The following is a 20086-nucleotide window of genomic DNA, read 5'->3' as shown; positions in this document are numbered from 1 at the left end:
CTGTTCCCTCCACAACCATTCAATATTTTCATCCCAAAATTAAGACCAGGTCCCTAGGTGAATGAACTTTGAACTGTTTGTTTGCATGGCATCTATTAAAACTACAAGGTGAGAAGTTTCAAGTTCCGGGGCATTAACAGCTCAGAGAAGCTATCGTGAGCCCAACACATTGATGCAAGCACAATAGTGCCTATACAACATCAGGATTTTGAGGAGATTTGGTACATCACCAAAGGTTCAAGCAAATTTCTACGTATATACCGTGAAGAGCATTCTGATTGGTTGCATCACCATCTGGCATGGAGGCTCCACTGAATTGGATTGTAAGAGGCCTCAGAGGGTTGTAGAGCCAGCCAGCTCCATCAAGGGCACAGGCACAAACTTTCCCACCAGAGAACATCTTCTAAAGGGCACATCCATTTACAGCAAAGATATTATTAAACTGGAAAGGGTACAGATAAGATTTGTGAGGACACTTCTGTGATGCAAGGAGCTGAGTTCTGGAAACAGAAGTTTATTCCTTGGAACACAGGACATTGAGGAATGACTTTATAGAGGTGTATAACATTCAGAAGGGTGAACGCAGTCTTTATCTCCTGACTTGATTAGAAGGCATAGGTTTAAGGTGAGAGGTGAAAGATTTAAGTCAAAGTAAAATTTACTATCGAAGTACATTCATGTTACCATATACTACATTGAGATTCACTTTGTTGTGGACATTTACAGGAAAATAAAAAAACAATAGAATTTATGAAAAAAACTATAAACAATAAACTGACAAACAACCGATGTGCAAAAGAAGACAAATTGCGCAAAATATATACTGGAATATACAGGGCATGAAGGGATATGGGGCCAAAGCGGGAGATTGGGGCTGAGGAAAAGGGATCAGCCATGATGAAAAGGCGGAGCAGATTCGATGGGCCAAATGGCCTAATTCTGCTCCAATATCTTATGGTTAAGCATGAGTTGTACAGATTTAATAGAGACCTGAGGGGCAACTTCTTCAGGCAAAGGGTGTTGATTATATGAAATGAGCTGCCAAAGACAGTGATTTAAACAGGTACAGTGACAACATTTAGAAGGCATTTGGATAAGTGCACAAATGGGAGGGGTTAGAGGAACATGGGCCAAATGCAGGCAAATGGGACCAACTTTATGGACAAGTTGTCCTGAAGGGCCTATTTCCATGCAGTATTATTTACGACTCGAGTGATTCAAACTAATCTCCACATTAAACAGCCACCACGCACCACATTCACACGCTTAAAGGTCAAAGGTCCAATTTAATGTCAGAGAAATGTATACAGCATACATCCTGAAATGCTTTTTCTTCACAAAACATCCACAAAAACAGAGAAGTGCCCCAAGGAATGAATGACAGTTTAAATGTGAGAACCCCAAAGTAACCCCCCCCCCCCTCCAGCTCCCCCTCCCATGTTTAAGTGGCAACAAGGTAATGATATAAAAATACTTCTCAACTATCAACAATTAAAATACCACATGCAATTTGAAAGGAACACTAAATAGAAAACAGATTCAGCACAAGTAATTCCCTCAGGCAGGTCCAATTCAGAGCTGTCTCACTTAACTTTTGTACACCAATTCCCCACGGGTGTCATTGAAGGATTATATAGAGCCTCCAGAAGAATAAAATTGTCTGTAATTTATTTATTTATTAGGTGTTTTCGGAGCATTTTACTACTTTAAAGTTGTATTTATAAATCTATGTTGTTTCTTTTCTTAACTTATATAATAGTGTTGTACAAAACACCTATTATGATTTCTTCTACCTCTACATCACTAAAGTGTGGAAAGGAAAAGAACTTGGTCCTTCCCTTGCCTGTCTGAGACCAGCATCCTTCACCATGCAGGCAACATACCACAGTGCACATGATGTACAAGTGAAAGATGGGAAATGGTTATTAACGACATATTTAAATATTTTGTTCAAGAATTCCACTTCTCAAACAATTTCTGAACTTCACTAGGTAAGAATGTGAAATGCAAGACGTACAAAAAAGCTGGATGAACTCAGCAGGTCGGGCAGCATCCGTTGAAAGAAGCAGTCAATGTTTCGGGTCGAAACCCTTTGTCAGGACTAAAGAAGGAGGGGGCAGGGGCCCTATGAAGAAGGTGTGGGGAGGGTGGAAAACCAATCAGAGGAAAGATCAAGGGGTGGGGGAGGGGAAGCAGGGAGGGGATAGGCAGGAGAGGTGAAAAAGGAATCTAAGGGGAAAGCGCTATGGGTAGTAGAAGAGAAGGCAGAGTCATGAGAGGTGATAGGCAGCTAGAAGAGGAGACAGAGTGAAGGTGGGATGGGGGAAGGGAGAGGGAGGGAATTACCAGAAGTTGGAGAATTCGATGTTCATACCAAGGGGCTGGAGACTACCCAGACGGTATATGAGATGTTGTTCCTCCAACGAATGTGAAAAACAAGAATGTGATCCCAATACAAAATTATTTTACTTTAAAAAATGCAACAAGAAATTATGTTATTCTGAAATTGGGTTTGGTGGATTTCTGAAGTCAGCATATTTCACATATCTGATGATACCAATTCCCAGATTGATTACTGGGGAATTGATTAATGAAGAAATGCAACTTGGATTTTGCACAACATGCATTAAGAGACAATTCTGCATCCCTATTCAATACTTCTCTCCTAGCCCAAATTAGAATCCTCAATCCATGAAAAGATAAAACTGAGAAAATGCTGGAAATTGGAAATCAAAACCAAAATGTGAGCAAACACTCTTGCAAATTTCTACAGATGTACAGTAGCGAGCGTTCTAAAAGACAGGAAAAAAAAACTACAGAGGATTGTAGAGTTAACCAGCTCCATCATAGGCACAAGCCTCTCTAGCACCGTGGACAGCTTCAAAAGGAATACATCGAGGTTGCCACGTCCATCATCCAGGACATGCCCTCTTCTCATTACTACCATCAGGGAGGAGATGATAGACCCACACAACATTTTAGAAACAGCTTCTTCCCCTCCACCATCCAATTTCTGAACAGTCCATGAACACTACCTCACTATTTTGCTTTTTTTTTAATACTTTTTTAAAATTTATCTTATTGTAAACTATAGTATTTTTAATGCATTCCACTGTACTGTTGTCCCAAAACAATAAATTTCACACCATATGTCAGAGATAATAAATCTGATTCTGACATTCTGCTGTAGGGCTCTCAGTAACATATGACTGTGGTGTTAACTGTTCGTGCTATGGCTTCTCTGTATTGTTATAATGAAATGGCTTCTCTGTAATGTTACTTAATGCTGTAATGGGTTTCTGTAGCTGGAATGTTTGGGTTATAACTGCAGATAAGGTGGGGGGGGGAACTAACCAATGGAGAATTGTTATACTATCTTGTATGTGTGAGCTGAGCGGGAGTTTGCAGTCTTTATCGGGAGGAGAGCAAGGAGGATGGACGTGTGAGGAGCGGACAGCGGTTCCAGGGCGGCGGATACTGGACGTCGGCAGTGCGGACGGTGGCCGAAGGCTCGGAAGGTCATTGTGGATGGAACCGGAGGCGTGAGCACCAACATTTTTAAATATTATGTGCACAAACTAATAAACTTTCTGATTTGGCACCTTTAGGTTATCTGTTTCTACTAACCCATCACTAAGAAATAACTATAAAGTTGTAATTATTTACTCGCCTTTGGTATATTGTCTGATATTTGTGTTGCGAGCGTGTATGGGGGGGGCATTACACCATATTTACACTGAAGTATTGCACTATTGGCAGGGTGACAGTGGTTCACCCTAGGCGAACGGGGGTAAATTGGGGGCACAGATGCTACACTGCAAATAACCAAAAGGTCAGGCAGCCTCTGGGGAACGAGAAACAGTCACCTTACTAAGTCATGGAAAGCATTAACACTTTGCTGACTCACCTAAGTACTTTTACTGATTTCAGTCTCATTATATTCAAAACCCATGTTGGCTACTATGACAATCTGAAGTATCAAATGGCTTTTTAAAAATGTGGGAAAGCTGTTTGCTACAGCCCTCCCTTCAACTCATTGCAAGACGGTGGCTCTCTTGAGACAGCTTCTAATTTATTCTTCCAGTCCATATCCCTTGTACAGTGTGCTAGCTGAGGATGTTCCCGACACAGAGGAGCCTTGTGTTCAACCACCTTGGTGGAACAATTGTTATTTTAATTCACAACACAGTTGAGGCAGGGTAAATGAGAAATCCCTCGCTCTTCAGCACCATCTCAGCCAACATCAAGCTATGAGAAGTGTTATTAAACACTAGCAGATACGCAAGCTGCACTTAACATATCTAAACTAGTTTATCACTGAACAGTTTCCCTGACAAAGACAAGTTAGGGAAAATAAATGACTGTTCTCACAGAAATGAATGTTCTATTCTGCAAGCTTTGGGAAGCAAATAGACTGTTGGCTTCCAACTCTGATGTACAGAGTGGATGCCCGGTGTCAGAAGGTGGTGAACTTTTAGAATTCTCTGTAACACCTGAAGAGGTTCAGCCATTGAATATTTTCAGGACAGATGAATAGATTTGTATGAAAGTTTTAAGGAAGGATCACTGACCCAAAATGTTGACTCATTTGTCCTTCCACAAATGCTGCATTCTTCTAGCATTTGTGTTTTTGTGTCAATAATTATGATACGAAAGGAATTAAGGGATACAATACTATTGCAGAAAGGTGAAAGAATTGTGGCAAAGGTACAAGAGGTTCAAAGTTCTGCTGTAAAAGCTAGCATCTCTTGGTGGATACCCATTTCAATTTGACCTCCCATTCTGATTTGTCCATCCATGGCCTCCTCTACTGCCATGATGAGGCTAAACTCAGGTTGGAAGAGCAACACTTCACATTCTACCTGGGTGGCCTCTAACCAGATGGCATGAATATCGATTTCTGCAACTTCCGTTAATCTTTTCCTATTCCCCATTTGGCTCCCCTCTCACCCTTCTTCTTCTCCACCTGGTTCCCCTCCTTGCTCCCATTCTTCCATGGTCCACTATCCTTTCCTATCTGATTCATTGTTCTTCAGCCCTTTACTTCTTCAACCTATCCCCTCCCAGCTTCTCACATTATCCACCCTCCCTCACCCAACCCCTTGCCTGGTCTCACCTATCACTTGCCATCTTGTACTCCTTCCCCTCCCCTGTCTTCTTATTCTGCTTCTGCTCCCTTCCTTTCCAGTCCTGGTGAAGGGCCTTGACCCCAAATATCAACTGTTTATCTCGCCCCATAGGCTGCCAACTTGGTAAGCTCCTCCAACATTTTGTGTGAGGCCCAATAGTCTTCTCCTGCTTCTAGGTTTTTTGTAATGCTATGTCACATTGCTTTGGAGGAACCACTTGGCGATTCACTCGTCAAGGTGTCTAACTGAGTGGGATCAGTTCAAAATCAGAAGTGCTGGGACAAGTGAAGCGAATACTTCAAATGTAGCCACCAAGCTGGTCTTGGAACGAGTGCTGGCTGTAGCCAATTCCTTAAACAGATGTTGAAGCCATCCCAAGATGAGAATGTTTGCTTCTGTGGCAATTCTACATTTAGATGAAATATTGAGACACAAAAGACTGCAGACACTGGAAATCCAGAGCAACACACAAAGCCCTGGAGGAACTCGCCAGGTCAGAGCATCCAAGACCAGAATTGGACAGTCAACATTTCTGGATGAGATCTTTCTAAACTTAATGCTGACAAATGTAATGCAATCAAAATATAGAACACAGAACATAAGCAAATATGATCAACAATGAGCAAGAGCAGATTATCAGGCCTTTCCAGCCTGTTGTTGGCAGAATCTCAGAGGGTGACGAGAAGGCATTGAGCAGTGAAATATATTGGCTGGTTGAGTGGTAATAGCAACAATCTTGTACTCAATGTCAGCATGACCACAGAATTGATTGTGGATGTCAGGAAGAGGAAGATGGGAGAAAACACACCAATCTTCATTGAGTGTCAGTGGTGGAAAGGGTGAGCAGCTTCAATTTTCTGGGTGCCAACATCTCTGAGGATCTATCCTGGGGCCAACATATTGACGCACACCATTGGCTATACTTCATTCAGTGTTTGAGGAGATCTGGTATGTCACCAAAGACTCTAGCAAGTACTTACAAATGTATCGTGGAGAACATTCTGACTGGTTGCAAGAATGCACAGGATCGAAGGAGGCTACAGAGGATTGTAGTCTTAGCCAAATCCATCATGGACACAAGCCTCCCTACCGAGGACATCTTCAAAAAGATAATGCCTCTCGAAAGAGGCATCCATCATGAAGGACTCTCACCATCTGGGACACGCCCTTTACTCATCAGTATCGTCAGGGAGGAGGTACAGGAGCCTGGAGAGGGGTTTATGCTTTGTCTCTTGGCAGGTCAAAGGTGGTCCACTGGCCGTCCAGGTTCGGGGGTTCAGCACAGGGCTACCAACCTTGACTGGCAAAACAAAATTGTTACAGAAACAATCATGAAGAATTCTTCTACATCTGAGTGCAGTGGTATTCCTGAGCCTCCACATGGGACTTGCATGACTGACAGTAGTGAAAATCAAGAGGAAGCTACTGACATGATAAATGAAGCCATGAATGTTGCCAGAGATGGAGGACCTTCACTGTTGCCCTAAACTCCAGTGGCGTAACAGGCAGTAAGTAATCCTTTCCTCTGCCATCAGAGTTCACCATTCCTCTTTTGCACTGTTTAATTTTTATTGCACCTGAAGTAATTTTAAGCAACACACACAAAATGCTGGTGGAACACAGCAGGCCAGGCAGCATCTATAGGGAGAAGTGCTGTCGACGTTTCGGGCCGAGACCCTTCGTCAGGACTAACCGAAAGAAAAGATAGTAAGAGATTTGAAAGTAGGAATTTTTTAATGTTTACACTGCACTGCTGTCACAAAACAACACGTTTCATGACATATATCAGTGATAATAAACCTGATTCTGATTCAGATATCAAGCTCATGTTTCCCCTCCAAACTCAGGAGCTTGGCCATAAAACACAAACACAGCACAATGCATTGCTGGATGACAAACTTCAAAATGACTGCAATGAGTCTGCACTCAGATTCACATTTGCGTTCACCCTGCAGAATTCATAACTAGTGTATTACAGTCTGCACTCACTCATCCAGCAGTGGAGCACAAGTCTCCTCAAGTTAACTTTGTAGATGATGATGAAGAAAACAAACAAATACAAGGCCAGGACACTTTGCCACTGCTATTAAAAGGGAGCAAATTGCATGCCTCATCTGAGAAGCATCCCTCAATCACCATAAAGCAAGCAACTTGAATTATTATCGCAAAATGAATCACATTATTTTCTAACTGAAATTGAAACTGAGTATAGGCAATACTCCACAGGTCAGGCAGCTTCTGTGGCGAGAGAAACAGAGTCAACTTCTGGCTGGATCAAAGGCATTTCATCAGGACTAAGTTAGAATACAAGTGTGTTTTAGGTCGCAGAAAGTGGAGGGGTGGAAAGAATGAAAGGAATAAAGCATTGAGCAGAATTAGGCCATTTGGCCCATCACGTCTGTTCTGCCATGATGGAATGGTGACCAATGGGAAGTCTCATTCAATATCTGCTGATTTTTCACCTTTTGATTATTGCTTTCATAAGAATATCCTTGTATGAGAATCAAGGAAAAATGTCCCAATTACACCAAAAATCACACCTAAAGAACCAACTAAAGTATGTATTCAGAAAAGAAACTGGCAGCAAAACTGGCTTCAGTAATTCGACTTGTCACGTGTACATTGAGACATACAGTGAAACACATCGGTTGGGTCAACAACCAACACAGTCCAAAGATGTGCTGGGGTAGCCCGCAAGTGTAGGAATACTTCTGGCAGCGACCTACGATGCCCACAGCTCGCTAACCCTAACCTACAAGTCTTTGGAATGTCGGAGGGAACCAAAGCACACAGAGGAAACCCACATGGCTACAGGAAGAAAATACAAGCTCCTTACAGCCAGCAGCGCGAATTAAACCCCTATAATTGGTGCTGTAAATAGTTTCACTAACCATTATAATTTGTCTGTACATATTCTGAAGGAGAACTTAAAAGAAATTTACAGCAGGACCTGCATTTTTACATACAAATAATAGAAAACACCAGTGACTATTAAAGCTAGTTAAAATTTGCCAGAAATCTTACAAGCAGGAAGGAAACCCATAAGGTCTTTAGTTTTAGTAGCAAGCAGCATGACATGGCAAGTGCGGATTTAGGGTTTCTCAATTAAATAAAGTGCTTGCAATAAGAACATATGCAACAATTGTTGCAGCCCTCAAACTTCTGGACAGTATTGTGCGTGACTCAAGGCCAACAGGCTTGACCATGCTGTATTATCTAATACAGAACAGCTGTTTGGGTTTATCAATGAACAGGGGATTATAAAGAAAAGAAACATCAAGGGCGAGAGGAAATTACTTGAAGCGCTTTGTCGACCGTCTGCTTCGGGTGCATTTCAAACTCAGAAGAAATTGTAGCTTACTGAAAAAGATGAAAAGTAAAACTCTTTGTTGTCTATAGATAAAACCTGATGATTAGTGTGTTTGTAACTCTTAATTTATTAACTAATCATTCATTATTGCTAATATTTTGCTCAAGTGCGAATAGTATTGAAGAAGAGGCGATAATGTCTCAAGTAGTACAATTTTACATCTTGTATTCTGATGAGATTGTAGGCGCGCTCTACTGGCAGCAGAACGTGTGGTGACATTTGTGGGCTGCCCCCAGCACAACCTTGGGTGTCTTGGTTGTTAATACATATTACTGCATGTTTTGATGTGCATGTAACAAATAAATCCTTTATCAGTCACTCTTCATGCACAAAACCAATCACTGCAAAACCAGCAACATTCAAACGTAATTTGGACTATAAAGCATTGTGGCAGGTCCCAAGGTTGCCAAAAAAATAAATCCTATACAAACTGGATCCTCTACAGTCTGGCACTTTGAATGTAGTTGGAGCAACCCATGAAGTAGCATTGATAATCAGCTTAAACATCTCAGACAAATCTCCCACACACACACCAACATATATCACAATTGTTAGAAACACTTACTGCAAGTAGTACTTAAACTGTGAAGGTTTGAGATTCTCCACATGGATGACTGGTGGACAGTTCTCGTCCTCGTTCACCTGCTTTCCGTACACTCTTGAAAAAAACTCTGGTACCCTTGCAAGCAGCACTGCTTTATGGGCCTTGAAGACAGCTGCACCCACTTGGAATGTGACATCTGCTTGATTTCCTTCTGCAAGAAGCCTTTTGGAAACAAAAGAAAATTTGCATTGGATGCTGGACTCCATCAAGTTTCCAGATAAAACTGCTTTTACAAACTTGCTCCTGGAACTCTTTGTATTCAAACAACACTGTTGAGCATCTGTTGAAATATTTCTTTTACAATCAAGTACACTTCCAAATACAACAAAGTACTAAAATTTAAGATGGCAATAATCCAAAGAACAACTGGATCCCTATATTACCAAGTGGACTGCGGAAGTTACACGCACAAAATGCTAGAGCAACTCAGCAGATCAGACAGCACCTATGGAAAGGTATAAAGTAGTGGTCACCAACCTTTTGAAGCCTAAGATCCCCTACCTCGGCCTTAGTGAAAAGCAAGATCGACTCCAAATCGATTAGTTACACGCATGCGCAAAGGGGCAGAAAAGACCGGAAGTAAAACCCCACAACCCAGAAGTAGAAATAATGTATGAACACCAGGGGTCACCATCCTTTTTTTGCACTGCGGACCGGTTTAATATTGACAATATTCTTGCGGACCAGCCAACGACTGGGGGGGGGGGGGGGGGGGGGGTGTTGTTTAAACACGACCAGAATACAGCAATACTCAAAGCAGGTTCCTTATGTCCAGTCTATTCCACAATTTAGTTTACGTGGTTCTCAGCACTTAGCTGCTGTCCCGCTTGCTCACGTTTTTAAACGCTGGAAAAAAACTCAGCTGGTTTGTATTTAAGTGCGGGGTGCTTGGACTCAGGGTACCGAAGCAGTTTTGAGGGCTTCATTGCCTCATTAGACAGCCTCCGGGCCCCAACTCCAGCCTCCCGCCCGCCTGCCACCTTGGCCAGGTGCGGCTAGTCGTGGGTGGGGTGAGAGGACAAGGGCCGGAGGTCCCAGTGCCGGAGCCGCAGCAGTCGCAGTCTGGAGAGAGCGACCGACCGAGCAAGGAGTGCCACAGGGCACGTCCCTGCCCCCCCTTGTAGGATCTATCAGCCGACAAAAGTTTGTTTCAGTAGATCGCAGCGAGGTAGCTGCTCTGCTACTTACGAAACCCTGAGCCCACATTAGGTCGTCTGCGAATATTTCAGCACCGGGTTCCCCATGAAGATTCGGTGTGCTAAACAGGTTTAGAGGTGGCGCCCATCTGTCCGCACTCCAGGCCGGTAGCAACGGCACTTCTCGCTGGCCGCGCAAGGCAGCCGGTTACCCGAGGCCAACCAGTGATCCCTGGTGCAAGGGTATCACTGCATTTAGGCGACTGATGACCTCATGTGCGTTCAAGTTCAACAAATCACATCGTTTCCTCGCAGCCCGGTTGTTGGGCACCATTGAAGTACACTGTGTAGTCATGTGGCGGGGGAGCTACACACATGCCCATTGGGCAGAAAGAACGAAACTAAAATCCCGCAACCCGGAAACAATCTCTCAACAGTATTTATGTATTTCTTTTTCTTTTCGGGATCCACTGGGAAAGTCTCAAAGATCCACCAGTCGATCGCTAGTATAAAGGTTTGACATTTCGGGCCAAGACCCTTCATCAGGGCTCTCAGCCTGAAATGACGTCTCTATTAATTCCGACAGATGCTGCCTGAACTGCTGAGTTCCTCCAGCATTTTGTGTGCATTACTCTAGTTATCCAGCATCTGCAAATCTTATGTTTGTGACTCAGCAAATTTGTACGAAAGCATTTCAAAAACACTTGAGAACTAATTATTACTAGTCTTATCAGTTTTACCTTTGCTTTAATCTTACCTATGAAGTGCAAGCTCAAAGAAAATTTACTATCAAAGTACACATATGTCACCATATGCTACATTTTTACTCACTTTCTTGTGGGCATTCACAGGAAATACAAAAACCCTACAGAATCAATGAAAAACTGTACACAAACAACCAAAGTGCAAAAGACAACAAATAGTGCAAATACATTCCTGAAGATAAAACAAAATAATAATAAGTAACAAATATTGAGACCACTGTTATAATTCTCAACTAGTATTATTCTTTGGTTAGAATTCTTTAATTTCTGAGTATTGGGGGAAAAAATCTTAAATCACTTGGAGGGTCACTTCTGATATTTCATCCTTCAGCTCCTTGTCAAACTAGCCAGAGATCAATTCTTTACTTTCCATGAGAATCCAAGGAGAAAGAAATCACAAAAAAGAACTGTCAACAATTTGAAAATTAATATTTCATCCACTGTAAATTCTTTATAAATTAGGACAGAAGTTCACTACATTTAAACAGCAGGATAAGAAATTGCTCCTGCAGATGGTGCAATGGTCAGAATGTAATGAGGCAAGTTTCCTTTGCTATCACAAAGTTCCAAGGACATTTGCTTCTAATAGTTGCCACAGAGGTTTGCCTTCCTATTCCCATGAAGTTTTACGTCCGATCTTCATTATTTATTAACAAAATGGACTGGATATAAAAAATGAATACATTGTGTTCAAAGAATATGACCATAAAAGCAATTTACTTGGGGCTCACCACAGAAGATCCATGGGAGAGACCACATCTCACTCGCCACATGGAACGTGAGAATACTTGCCCTAGCAGGGAAATTGCAGGAGCTTGCACGAGCTGGAGAAGTATACCTGGCACTCTGTAGGACTCTGTGAAGTCAGGTGGAAAAACCTCTGAACGTCTTACCGAGGAAGGCCATATACTATAGTGGAGAAACTGACAAACATGTCAATGGCGTAGGATTTCTTGCCAATAAGAGCATCAAGAACTCAGTACTTGGGTGCCACCCAAGATCCAGCAGGCTTATTTTCCCTCTGCCTTGCAGCAGCACCTTTCAAGTGTCAAAAGTCCAAGAACAACAGAATGAAATTCAACTTGGACAGACTGAAGGACTCCATCATTGAATCCTTCAAAGCTACAGTTGATGAAAAATTAGCACCACTGGTGATGCTTGACAAAGATGCTGAAACATCACCAGCTAAGTTCAATGAAGTGATGACAGAAACAGTCTGAAGTGATGACAGAAACAGCCAAACACAGTCAGAAAACCCAACCCAGGTTAACAGAGGAGATCCTGGAAATGTGTGACACTAGAAGAGACCTGAAGAAAACTAGAACACAACAACAGGAGCTAAAGCCTACAGAGAGATCAGCAAGATCAGGAAAAACATGATCAGGGCCAAGGAAGAATGGACTGAGAGACAGTGTACAGAGATAGAAGTTAGCCTGAACAAGAACAGCAGGCGAGCATTTCAAATTGAGGAGGACCTCACTGAACAGTCACGAGTCAGCGCCATCCAAGACAAAGGAGGAAACTGTCTCACAGAAGATGAAGACATTCTCAACAGATGGACTGAGCATTGTTCAAACCTTTACAACCATCATACCCAAGGAGACCCCAACATACTCGCAAGCCAGGACTTGTCAAACATTGACGACTTTCCAATTATGCAGGAAGAAGTAGAAGCAGCCATAAGGTCGCTGAAGAATAGACAGCATCACGGCTGAGCTGTCCTTGGACCTGGTGGTAAGTGCTTTCATACCTTCGTATCTTCTGCCTAATGGGAGAGGAGAGAATGTCCATGGTAGGGGGGAGTCTTTGACCTGAAACCTTAACCATTTTTCTTACCACAGATGGTACCTGAACTGTTAAGAATTTCCAGCATTTTCCACTTCTACTTAAGAATGTTTTTAATGATGAAAGGGCATTAAATATTCACTCTAATATAGTTAAGCTTATAGGAAGGTATTACCTACCTGAGAAGGTCCTTATTTAACTGCGAAGCCAGGACTTCTTTCAATATTTGTCTTTCATTTCTAACTCTCTCTTGGAAACCTTTGGTGCTCTCCAGAGTTGGAACTCTGAGCACAATTTTTCCATTCCACATGGCCATTTCCAAGGTTTTTGATTGGAGATTTTCCCATTTATTTCATGGCAGCCATCTAAAATGAAAAAAATGAAAATAACCAATGGAGTTGACTGCCACATCGCTCAGGACAAAGGATCTGGATGAATCATTGGAGATCCTGCAAGCACTCCTTTGCAGAAACACCCCATTTGTAACTGGCTACATGTCGACCAGTCACACAGCAGGTTTACGTTCAAGGCTGAGACAGACTGATGTCTGAAATCAAGGAGCATTCAAGGATAGGGAACTGGATTTAATGCGGAAGTTCAGCCAGAACCTGTTTCCATGCTGGAGCACACTCAAGTATCTGTAGAGTGTATCCTTTTCCTTTCCCCTAAGTTTCTCTTAAGCGTTCAAGCTCTACACAGAACAGTACAGGTCTTTAGACCCACAATGTTGTGCCGACTTTTTAAACTACTCTAAGATCAATCTAACCCTCCCTTCCACATCGCCCTCCATTTTTCTTTCATCCACCTGCCTTAGAGTACCTTAAATGTGCTTAACTAATTCACCACTACCGTTACCTGCGGCAGCGCACTCCACGCACCAACCATGCTCTGTAAAAAAAAAACAACTTACTTCTGACGTCCCCCGACACGTTCCTCCCAACACCTTAAAATTATGCCCACTTGTATTAGCCATTTCTGCCCCAGGGAAAAAAATCCCTGGCTTTCCACTATCTATTACGCCTCTTATCATCTTGTACACCTCTATCAAGTCACCTCTCATCCTCTGCTTCAAAGGGGAAAGCTGAAGCTCACTCAACCTATCCCCATAAGCCACGCTCTCTTGTCCAGGCAGCATCTTCAATTTATTCATTCTACCTCAATTTGTTCAGTACTGTTCTTCCATAGTACAATGCACAAATTGGTAACAAGTTACTCTAAATGGGAATTTGGAAATTTAAGATGCATATGAAGATTTTCAGTTTAGTTTCTAATAATAAGATCTAGATTGAGAGGCGTCTCTATCCTGTTTGATCAGAATGTATCCTTTATTCAACATAATGTAATTTCTGATACAAATGGCCGCTTTGTTATTGTTTCGGGTAGTCTTGAGAATAAACTAATAGTATTTGTGAATGTATACGCTCCAAATACAGATGACTCCTTGTTCTTTGAACGTCTTTTCTCTTTTCTGTCTGATTTGAATCGGTATTCCTTAGTGATGGGTGGAGATTTTAATTTTTGGCTTGACCCTATATTAGACCGCTCTTCAAGTAAAACCCGTCACTAATAAATCATAATAAATCAATCCTACTTTTTAAATCTTTTCTATTTCAATGTGGTATTCTCGAAGTGTGGCATTTTTTGCACCTCCAAGAAAAGGAATATTCATATTTCTCTCAGGTTCATCATATGTACTCTTGGATTGACTACTTTTTTATAGATAGAAACTTGCTTCCACTGGTACGATCCTGTGATTATAAGGAGATTGCTTTGTCTGATCATTTGACTTAATGCTTTCTAAACATTGAGCTGTTCCACAACATACTTTCAAAATTAACTATCAAGCTACTAAGTATCTGTTACACATTTCAAATTCAGTAACTGCTTAAATAATTTCCAATGTGCCAATGTGCAATGGAGGGTACATTTGTCAATAAACATCTTAATTAAAGAAATAAATGTGCCCCTGACAACCTCAGGACATCCCAAAACACGTTCCTGCTGTATTTGGAGTGCCAATATCATTGTGTCAGAGGAATCTACGCTTGACTAATCTATTGGAGTTTTTCGAGGATGTAACCAGGAAGTTAGATGGGTGAGATCCAGTGGATGTAGTGTACCTCGATTTTCAGAAGGCATTTGATAAGGTCCCACATAGGAAATTGGTGAGTAAAATCAGAGCTCATGGCATTGGGGGGAAGATATTGACATGGATAGAAAACTGGTTGACAGATAGAAAGCAAAGGGTACCGGTGAATGGGTGTTTCTCGGAATGGCAGGTGGTGACTAGTGGGGTGCCACAGGGCTCGGTATTGGGACCACAGCTGTTTACAATTTACATACGATTTAGATGAAGGCATTGAGAATAACATCAGCAAGTTTGCTGATGATACTAAGCTGGGTGGCAGTGTGACATGTGATGAGGATGATAGGAGAATTCAGGATGACTTGGATAGGCTGAGTGAGTGGGCAGATACTTGGCAGATGACATTTAATGTGAATAAGTGTGAGGTTATCCACTTTGGGAGTAAGAACAGGAAGGCAGATTATTATCTGAACGGTGTAGAGTTAGGTAAGGGAGAAATACGAAGAGATCTCAGAGTCCTTGTTCATCAGTCACTGAAGGTGAATGAGCAAGTGCAGCAGGCAGTGAAGAAGGCTAATGGAATGTTGGCCTTTATTACAAAAGGAATTGAGTACAAGAGCAAGGAAATCCTCTTGCATTTGTACAGAGCCCTGGTGAGACCACACCTGGAGTATTGTGTACAGTTTTGGTCTCCAGGGTTAAGGAAGGACATCCTGGCTGTAGAGGAAGTGCAGCGTAGATTCACGAGGTTAATCCCTAGGATGTCCGGTCTGTCTTATGCAGAGAGGATAGAGAGACTGGGCTTGTACACGTTGGAATTAAGGAGATTGAGAGGGGATCTGATTGCAACATATAAAATTATTAAGGGATTGGACAAGATAGAGGCAGGAAATATGTTCCAGATGCTGGGAGAGTCCAGTACCAGAGAGCATGGTTTGAGAATAAGGGGTAGGTCATTTAGGACAGAGTTAAGGAAAAACTACTTCTCCCAGAGAGTTGTGGAGGTCTGGAATGCACTGCCTCGGAAGGCAGTGGAGGCCAATTCTCTGGATGTTTTCAAGAAGGAGCTAGATAGGTATCTTATGGATAGGGGAATCAAGGGATATGGGGACAAGGCAGGAACCGGGTATTGATAGTAGATGATCAGCCATGATCTCAGAATGGCGGTGCAGGCTCGAAGGGCCGAATGGTCTACTTCTGCACCTATTGTCTATTGTCTATTGAAATGCCTGGCACAATATTTGTACAAAATAAGAAGTCACAGCAGCAATGAGTAACAACCAGATTAACAATGCTGATGTCCTCTTGGCTAAAACATCGAGCTGATCCATCACATTCCAGATTAAAGATTCAAGTTTAATTGCCAAGTGGACAATGAAATATGCAGTGAAATGCATCGTTCGTGTTAACAGCCAGCACACCTGAGGGCAGCCCACAAGCGGCACCACCCATTTCAGTGCCAACATAACATGCCTGCCATGCTTGGGAAAACAATACAGAACACAACAAGCAACAAAACAACAACAGCAAAAACACGCCCTGCTCCTCCCTCCCTCCCACCCACATACACAGTCAGGACAAGTCTCCAGCTTCTAGTGGACACGGGACTTGGGCCTGCAGGCAAAAGACAGAGCCTTGGTTGAATGGGGGATCTGACAGCACAGCCTTCCTCAGTACTAAGGTGAGACACTACCACTAAGCCACAGCTGATACCTTTTCAGAATCCATCACAGCCTCCCACATTTATGTGGTTTTACATTACTGAAGGGCAAACAATGTTTACGGCAATTTAAAACTATTATTGCCTTCTGAAACAGCACATTTACAGTTCACAGTGATGGTACAATAATGGACAATTTAAAAAAGGTGAAAGGAAAATTCAATGAAATGTTTAAAGGATAGATGATAAAGCAAAATTAAATTATGGGGCCTTAATGAGGCAATTAACCTGAGGAATGAAACCGGACTGACTTTTATCATCTACAGCCTACACGGAAAGATTGATTTAATCTGCATAGAATATTCCAGTTCATTACGTGTAGGCTGAAACTCTGTTGGTAGGATTATTAGAAGGCAAGAAGTCTGGTGTAAAAATTTAGGTGTGCATTCCAGTGTACAGAAGGTATGTTGCACTGTCAGAAGTTCCACCTTTGCACGAAACATAAAGCAAGGCCTTAGATGGACGGATGACAAAAGACCATAAGACACAGATGAAGAATTAGGCCATTCAACCCTGATTTACTATCCCTCTCAACCCCATTCTCCAGCCTCCTCCCATGGAACCTTGGACACCCTTATGCGCCTTATATTTGAAACTGCATGCAATTAGACAGAACACCTTCAGTCCCGCATTTATCATTGTTACCATCTTACTAGAAGTTAACTTTTTATTTCTTTCTCTTTATTCTGGAGACTTTTGTAACCTCACCTACATTCTCCTTCCCTTTTACTTTATCCTCAATTTTCCAAACTGCTGAATCTAAAGAAACACTGACTGCAATTTTGCCCTATCATCTGCTTGTCCTTCTTCACAGTCTCACTACAGCATCTACTTGTATACCGACTGCCTCATCCTCTCGCCTAGAACTCCGTCCGGTTCCCATCCCCCTGCCAATCCTGCCAAATTAGGTTAAACCTGCCTCAACATCTCCAGCAAATCTGCCTGCAAGGACAATTCCTCTGCACCTCCTCCAAAGCAATTACATCTTCTCTGCAAAGTGGTGACAAATGCACAACATTCAAGCTATTGTCCAGCATTCAATGCAATTTGAGTATAACCTTCCCGTTTTTTTTATCCTATACATCAAATAACGATGGACAGTAGCCTCTGGCCACCTCAGTGACCAGTGCTTTGAAGGATCTGTCAACATGAATCTCTGCCCCTTTGTCCCTCCACACCACTCAGTATTCTCCCATTTACTGTCTATTCCTTTTCTGCTGAGCCCACTATCCCTCAAAAGTTTTACAACTCACACACTGCAGGAAAAGTACAAATGTTCAACTCCCCTGGTCACAGATCTCCAATTAGAACAACACCCCTCCCTGAGTTCCTTCTGTCTTCTATGGCCAAGCCTATTTTGAATTAATCTACCAAGTCTTATGGATCTTACTGTATGCACAGTACCTTAATCCTCCGGGTCAGCCTATCATGATGTGCCTTGCCAAATAAAGTTCATGTATACAACACCCACTGCCCAACCCTTATCAATCATCTTTGTTAGCTCCCAAAATATCTCAGCCACGGTTGCAAGACATCATCTCTCCTGCATGAATCCATACTTACCCTTCCTAACAAGTCTATGTTTTTCCAGAGACACAAGTAGATTATTTCGCTAAAAACCTTTTCAATAATCAGTCAGGGAGACGGGCTGAGGAACGGCAAATGGATTTCCATTTAGATAAGCGTGAGGTAAGACTTGTGCAGTGAATGGCAAGGCACTGATAAACGTTGTGGAATGAGGGACATGGGAGTACAGGTGTACAGTTCGTTGAAAGCAGCCCCACTAGTAGACAGAGTGGTTAAGCAGGCGTTTAGCGTGCTGGCCTTCATCAGGTTTAGGAGTAGGAATATTATATTGCTGCTGCTGTTATACAAGTCATTGGTATGGCCTTGGGAGTATTGTGTATGGTTTTGGTCACCCTGTTATAGGAAAGACAGCAAGCTGCAGAAGGTACAGATGAGGATACTGCCTGGACTAGAGGGGCTGAATTACAGGAGGTTAGCCATGCTGTATCTTTATTCCCTGGGGCACAGGAAGTGGTCAAAGTGGGTACAATTGCAACAGTTTTTGGAAGGGTATATGGGGGGGGGGGGGGAAGGGCCTGCAGGGTTAAGGGCCAAACACTGGCAACTGGGACTGGAAGGGAGGATGCTGTGGTTGGGCCGAAAGGCCTGTTTCTGTGCTGTATTGCACTATGACCGCAATTTCCCGATCGTATGTAATTCCGGTTGCTGCATCAGAGGAAGCATATGGAGGCTTCAGCAAGGCTGGAGGAATGGTTCACCAGGCTACAAGGCTCACTCACCTGTAATCATTCGGTTTTACCCTGCTCTTAATTTGAGAAACAACAGAGGCTGTTCTCCAGTTCGCGGGGACTTCTTCTGTGTCTAAAGATCCTTGCCAAAGCCCAGCAATCTCCTGTCTTGCCTTTCTCAATGACACGGGAAAATCTCATTAGGCCCCGGGGACTATCTACCTCAACTGTCCAAGAAATCCAACATCGCCTCCTTCCTTATCATAGCTTGCCCCTGACACAAATTTCAAATTGCCATTTTTTTCCACCCCAACTGACTACAACACACCACCTGCTCTTGGCTAATCACCATTTGAATCAGACACATTGGACACATGCCTCCTTTATTGAGGTTAAAGTCATTATTGTATATGAAAAGTAACTGAATAAAGAGTCCTTGGGCCCCCTTTTGAAAGCAGTGTACCAGGACACAGAAACACATTGCTTCTTGCCAATTTGCCACTCTCCTTTGAATGAATGGGCTTTTACTTTTTGACCAGCCTATCCCACGGGACCTGGACAGAAGCCTTTGTAGACGGCATCCAAACTACTCCTCTCACTGACCCTCCGTACCTGAATCGACAAGGAGCGGGTGACAAAAGAAAGAAACAGGTGCTCGAGAAACATTACCTCAAGTGGAACTGTAAAGTGTCTCAGTAAAGTTTACACACCTTCCACTGCTGCGCCCCCCGTTCACTTGCACACAGGCTGAAGGCTCACGCCAGCCACACTCGCACAGAGGCCAATGTGCCGGGGAGAGGGCCGGCCGGCCGACCGGCGGTATCACATCTGGAGGGGCGCGCACCTCCAGTTCCGCAAGACGGATGCTGCGTGGAGACGGGCGGCCCGACACAGCAGAGCACAACTCAATGATGCCCCTCCTGCGCTACTATTGTTGCCCAGTTTGCAACAACCGCCTTCAGCCCCGCCCCCCGGCGGCGACGCGAACGCCGATCGCGGGAGCCCGCCCCGCCGCTGTGACGCCACAATCATCAAATCCAATCGGGCTGTCTGACGCCACAATCCCCCCAATTCACCGCGTGACGTCACAACACAAGCCAATCGACTTGGCAGTGTGACGATGACAATTCAGACCCCCACCTTCATCAGGCCCGTGACGTCAGAGCGGCGCAATTTCCATCGGTTTGAAATGTTGTCTCCGCCCCTTTACCCCTTCAATCAGCCGCTTGGGTGCGGT

At 43.1% G+C, this 20086-nt stretch overlaps 1 protein-coding gene across 4 annotated transcripts in view; it reads right to left on the bottom strand.

The window, feature by feature from the left end:
* The window catches only part of btbd8 (BTB domain containing 8), a 94932-nt gene extending 75117 nt beyond the window's left edge, over positions 1-19815 (bottom strand). For all 4 annotated transcript variants that reach the window (XM_073062668.1, XM_073062669.1, XM_073062671.1 and 1 more), the window contains exons 1-3: positions 19560-19815; positions 12968-13153; positions 9065-9265 (exon numbers count right to left, since the gene is read on the bottom strand). In XM_073062668.1, the coding sequence (XP_072918769.1) occupies positions 9065-9265; positions 12968-13104 (338 nt within the window). In that variant the 5' untranslated portion in view covers positions 13105-13153; positions 19560-19815. The remainder of the gene's footprint in view (positions 1-9064; positions 9266-12967; positions 13154-19559) is intronic.
* Positions 19816-20086: the final 271 nt, after the last annotated feature.

Source organism: Hemitrygon akajei, chromosome 12, assembly GCF_048418815.1.
Source record: "Hemitrygon akajei chromosome 12, sHemAka1.3, whole genome shotgun sequence".
Taxonomy (NCBI): domain Eukaryota; kingdom Metazoa; phylum Chordata; class Chondrichthyes; order Myliobatiformes; family Dasyatidae; genus Hemitrygon; species Hemitrygon akajei.
Note: the sequence above shows the minus strand (reverse complement) of the source record. Positions and strands in the feature narration are given on the sequence as shown.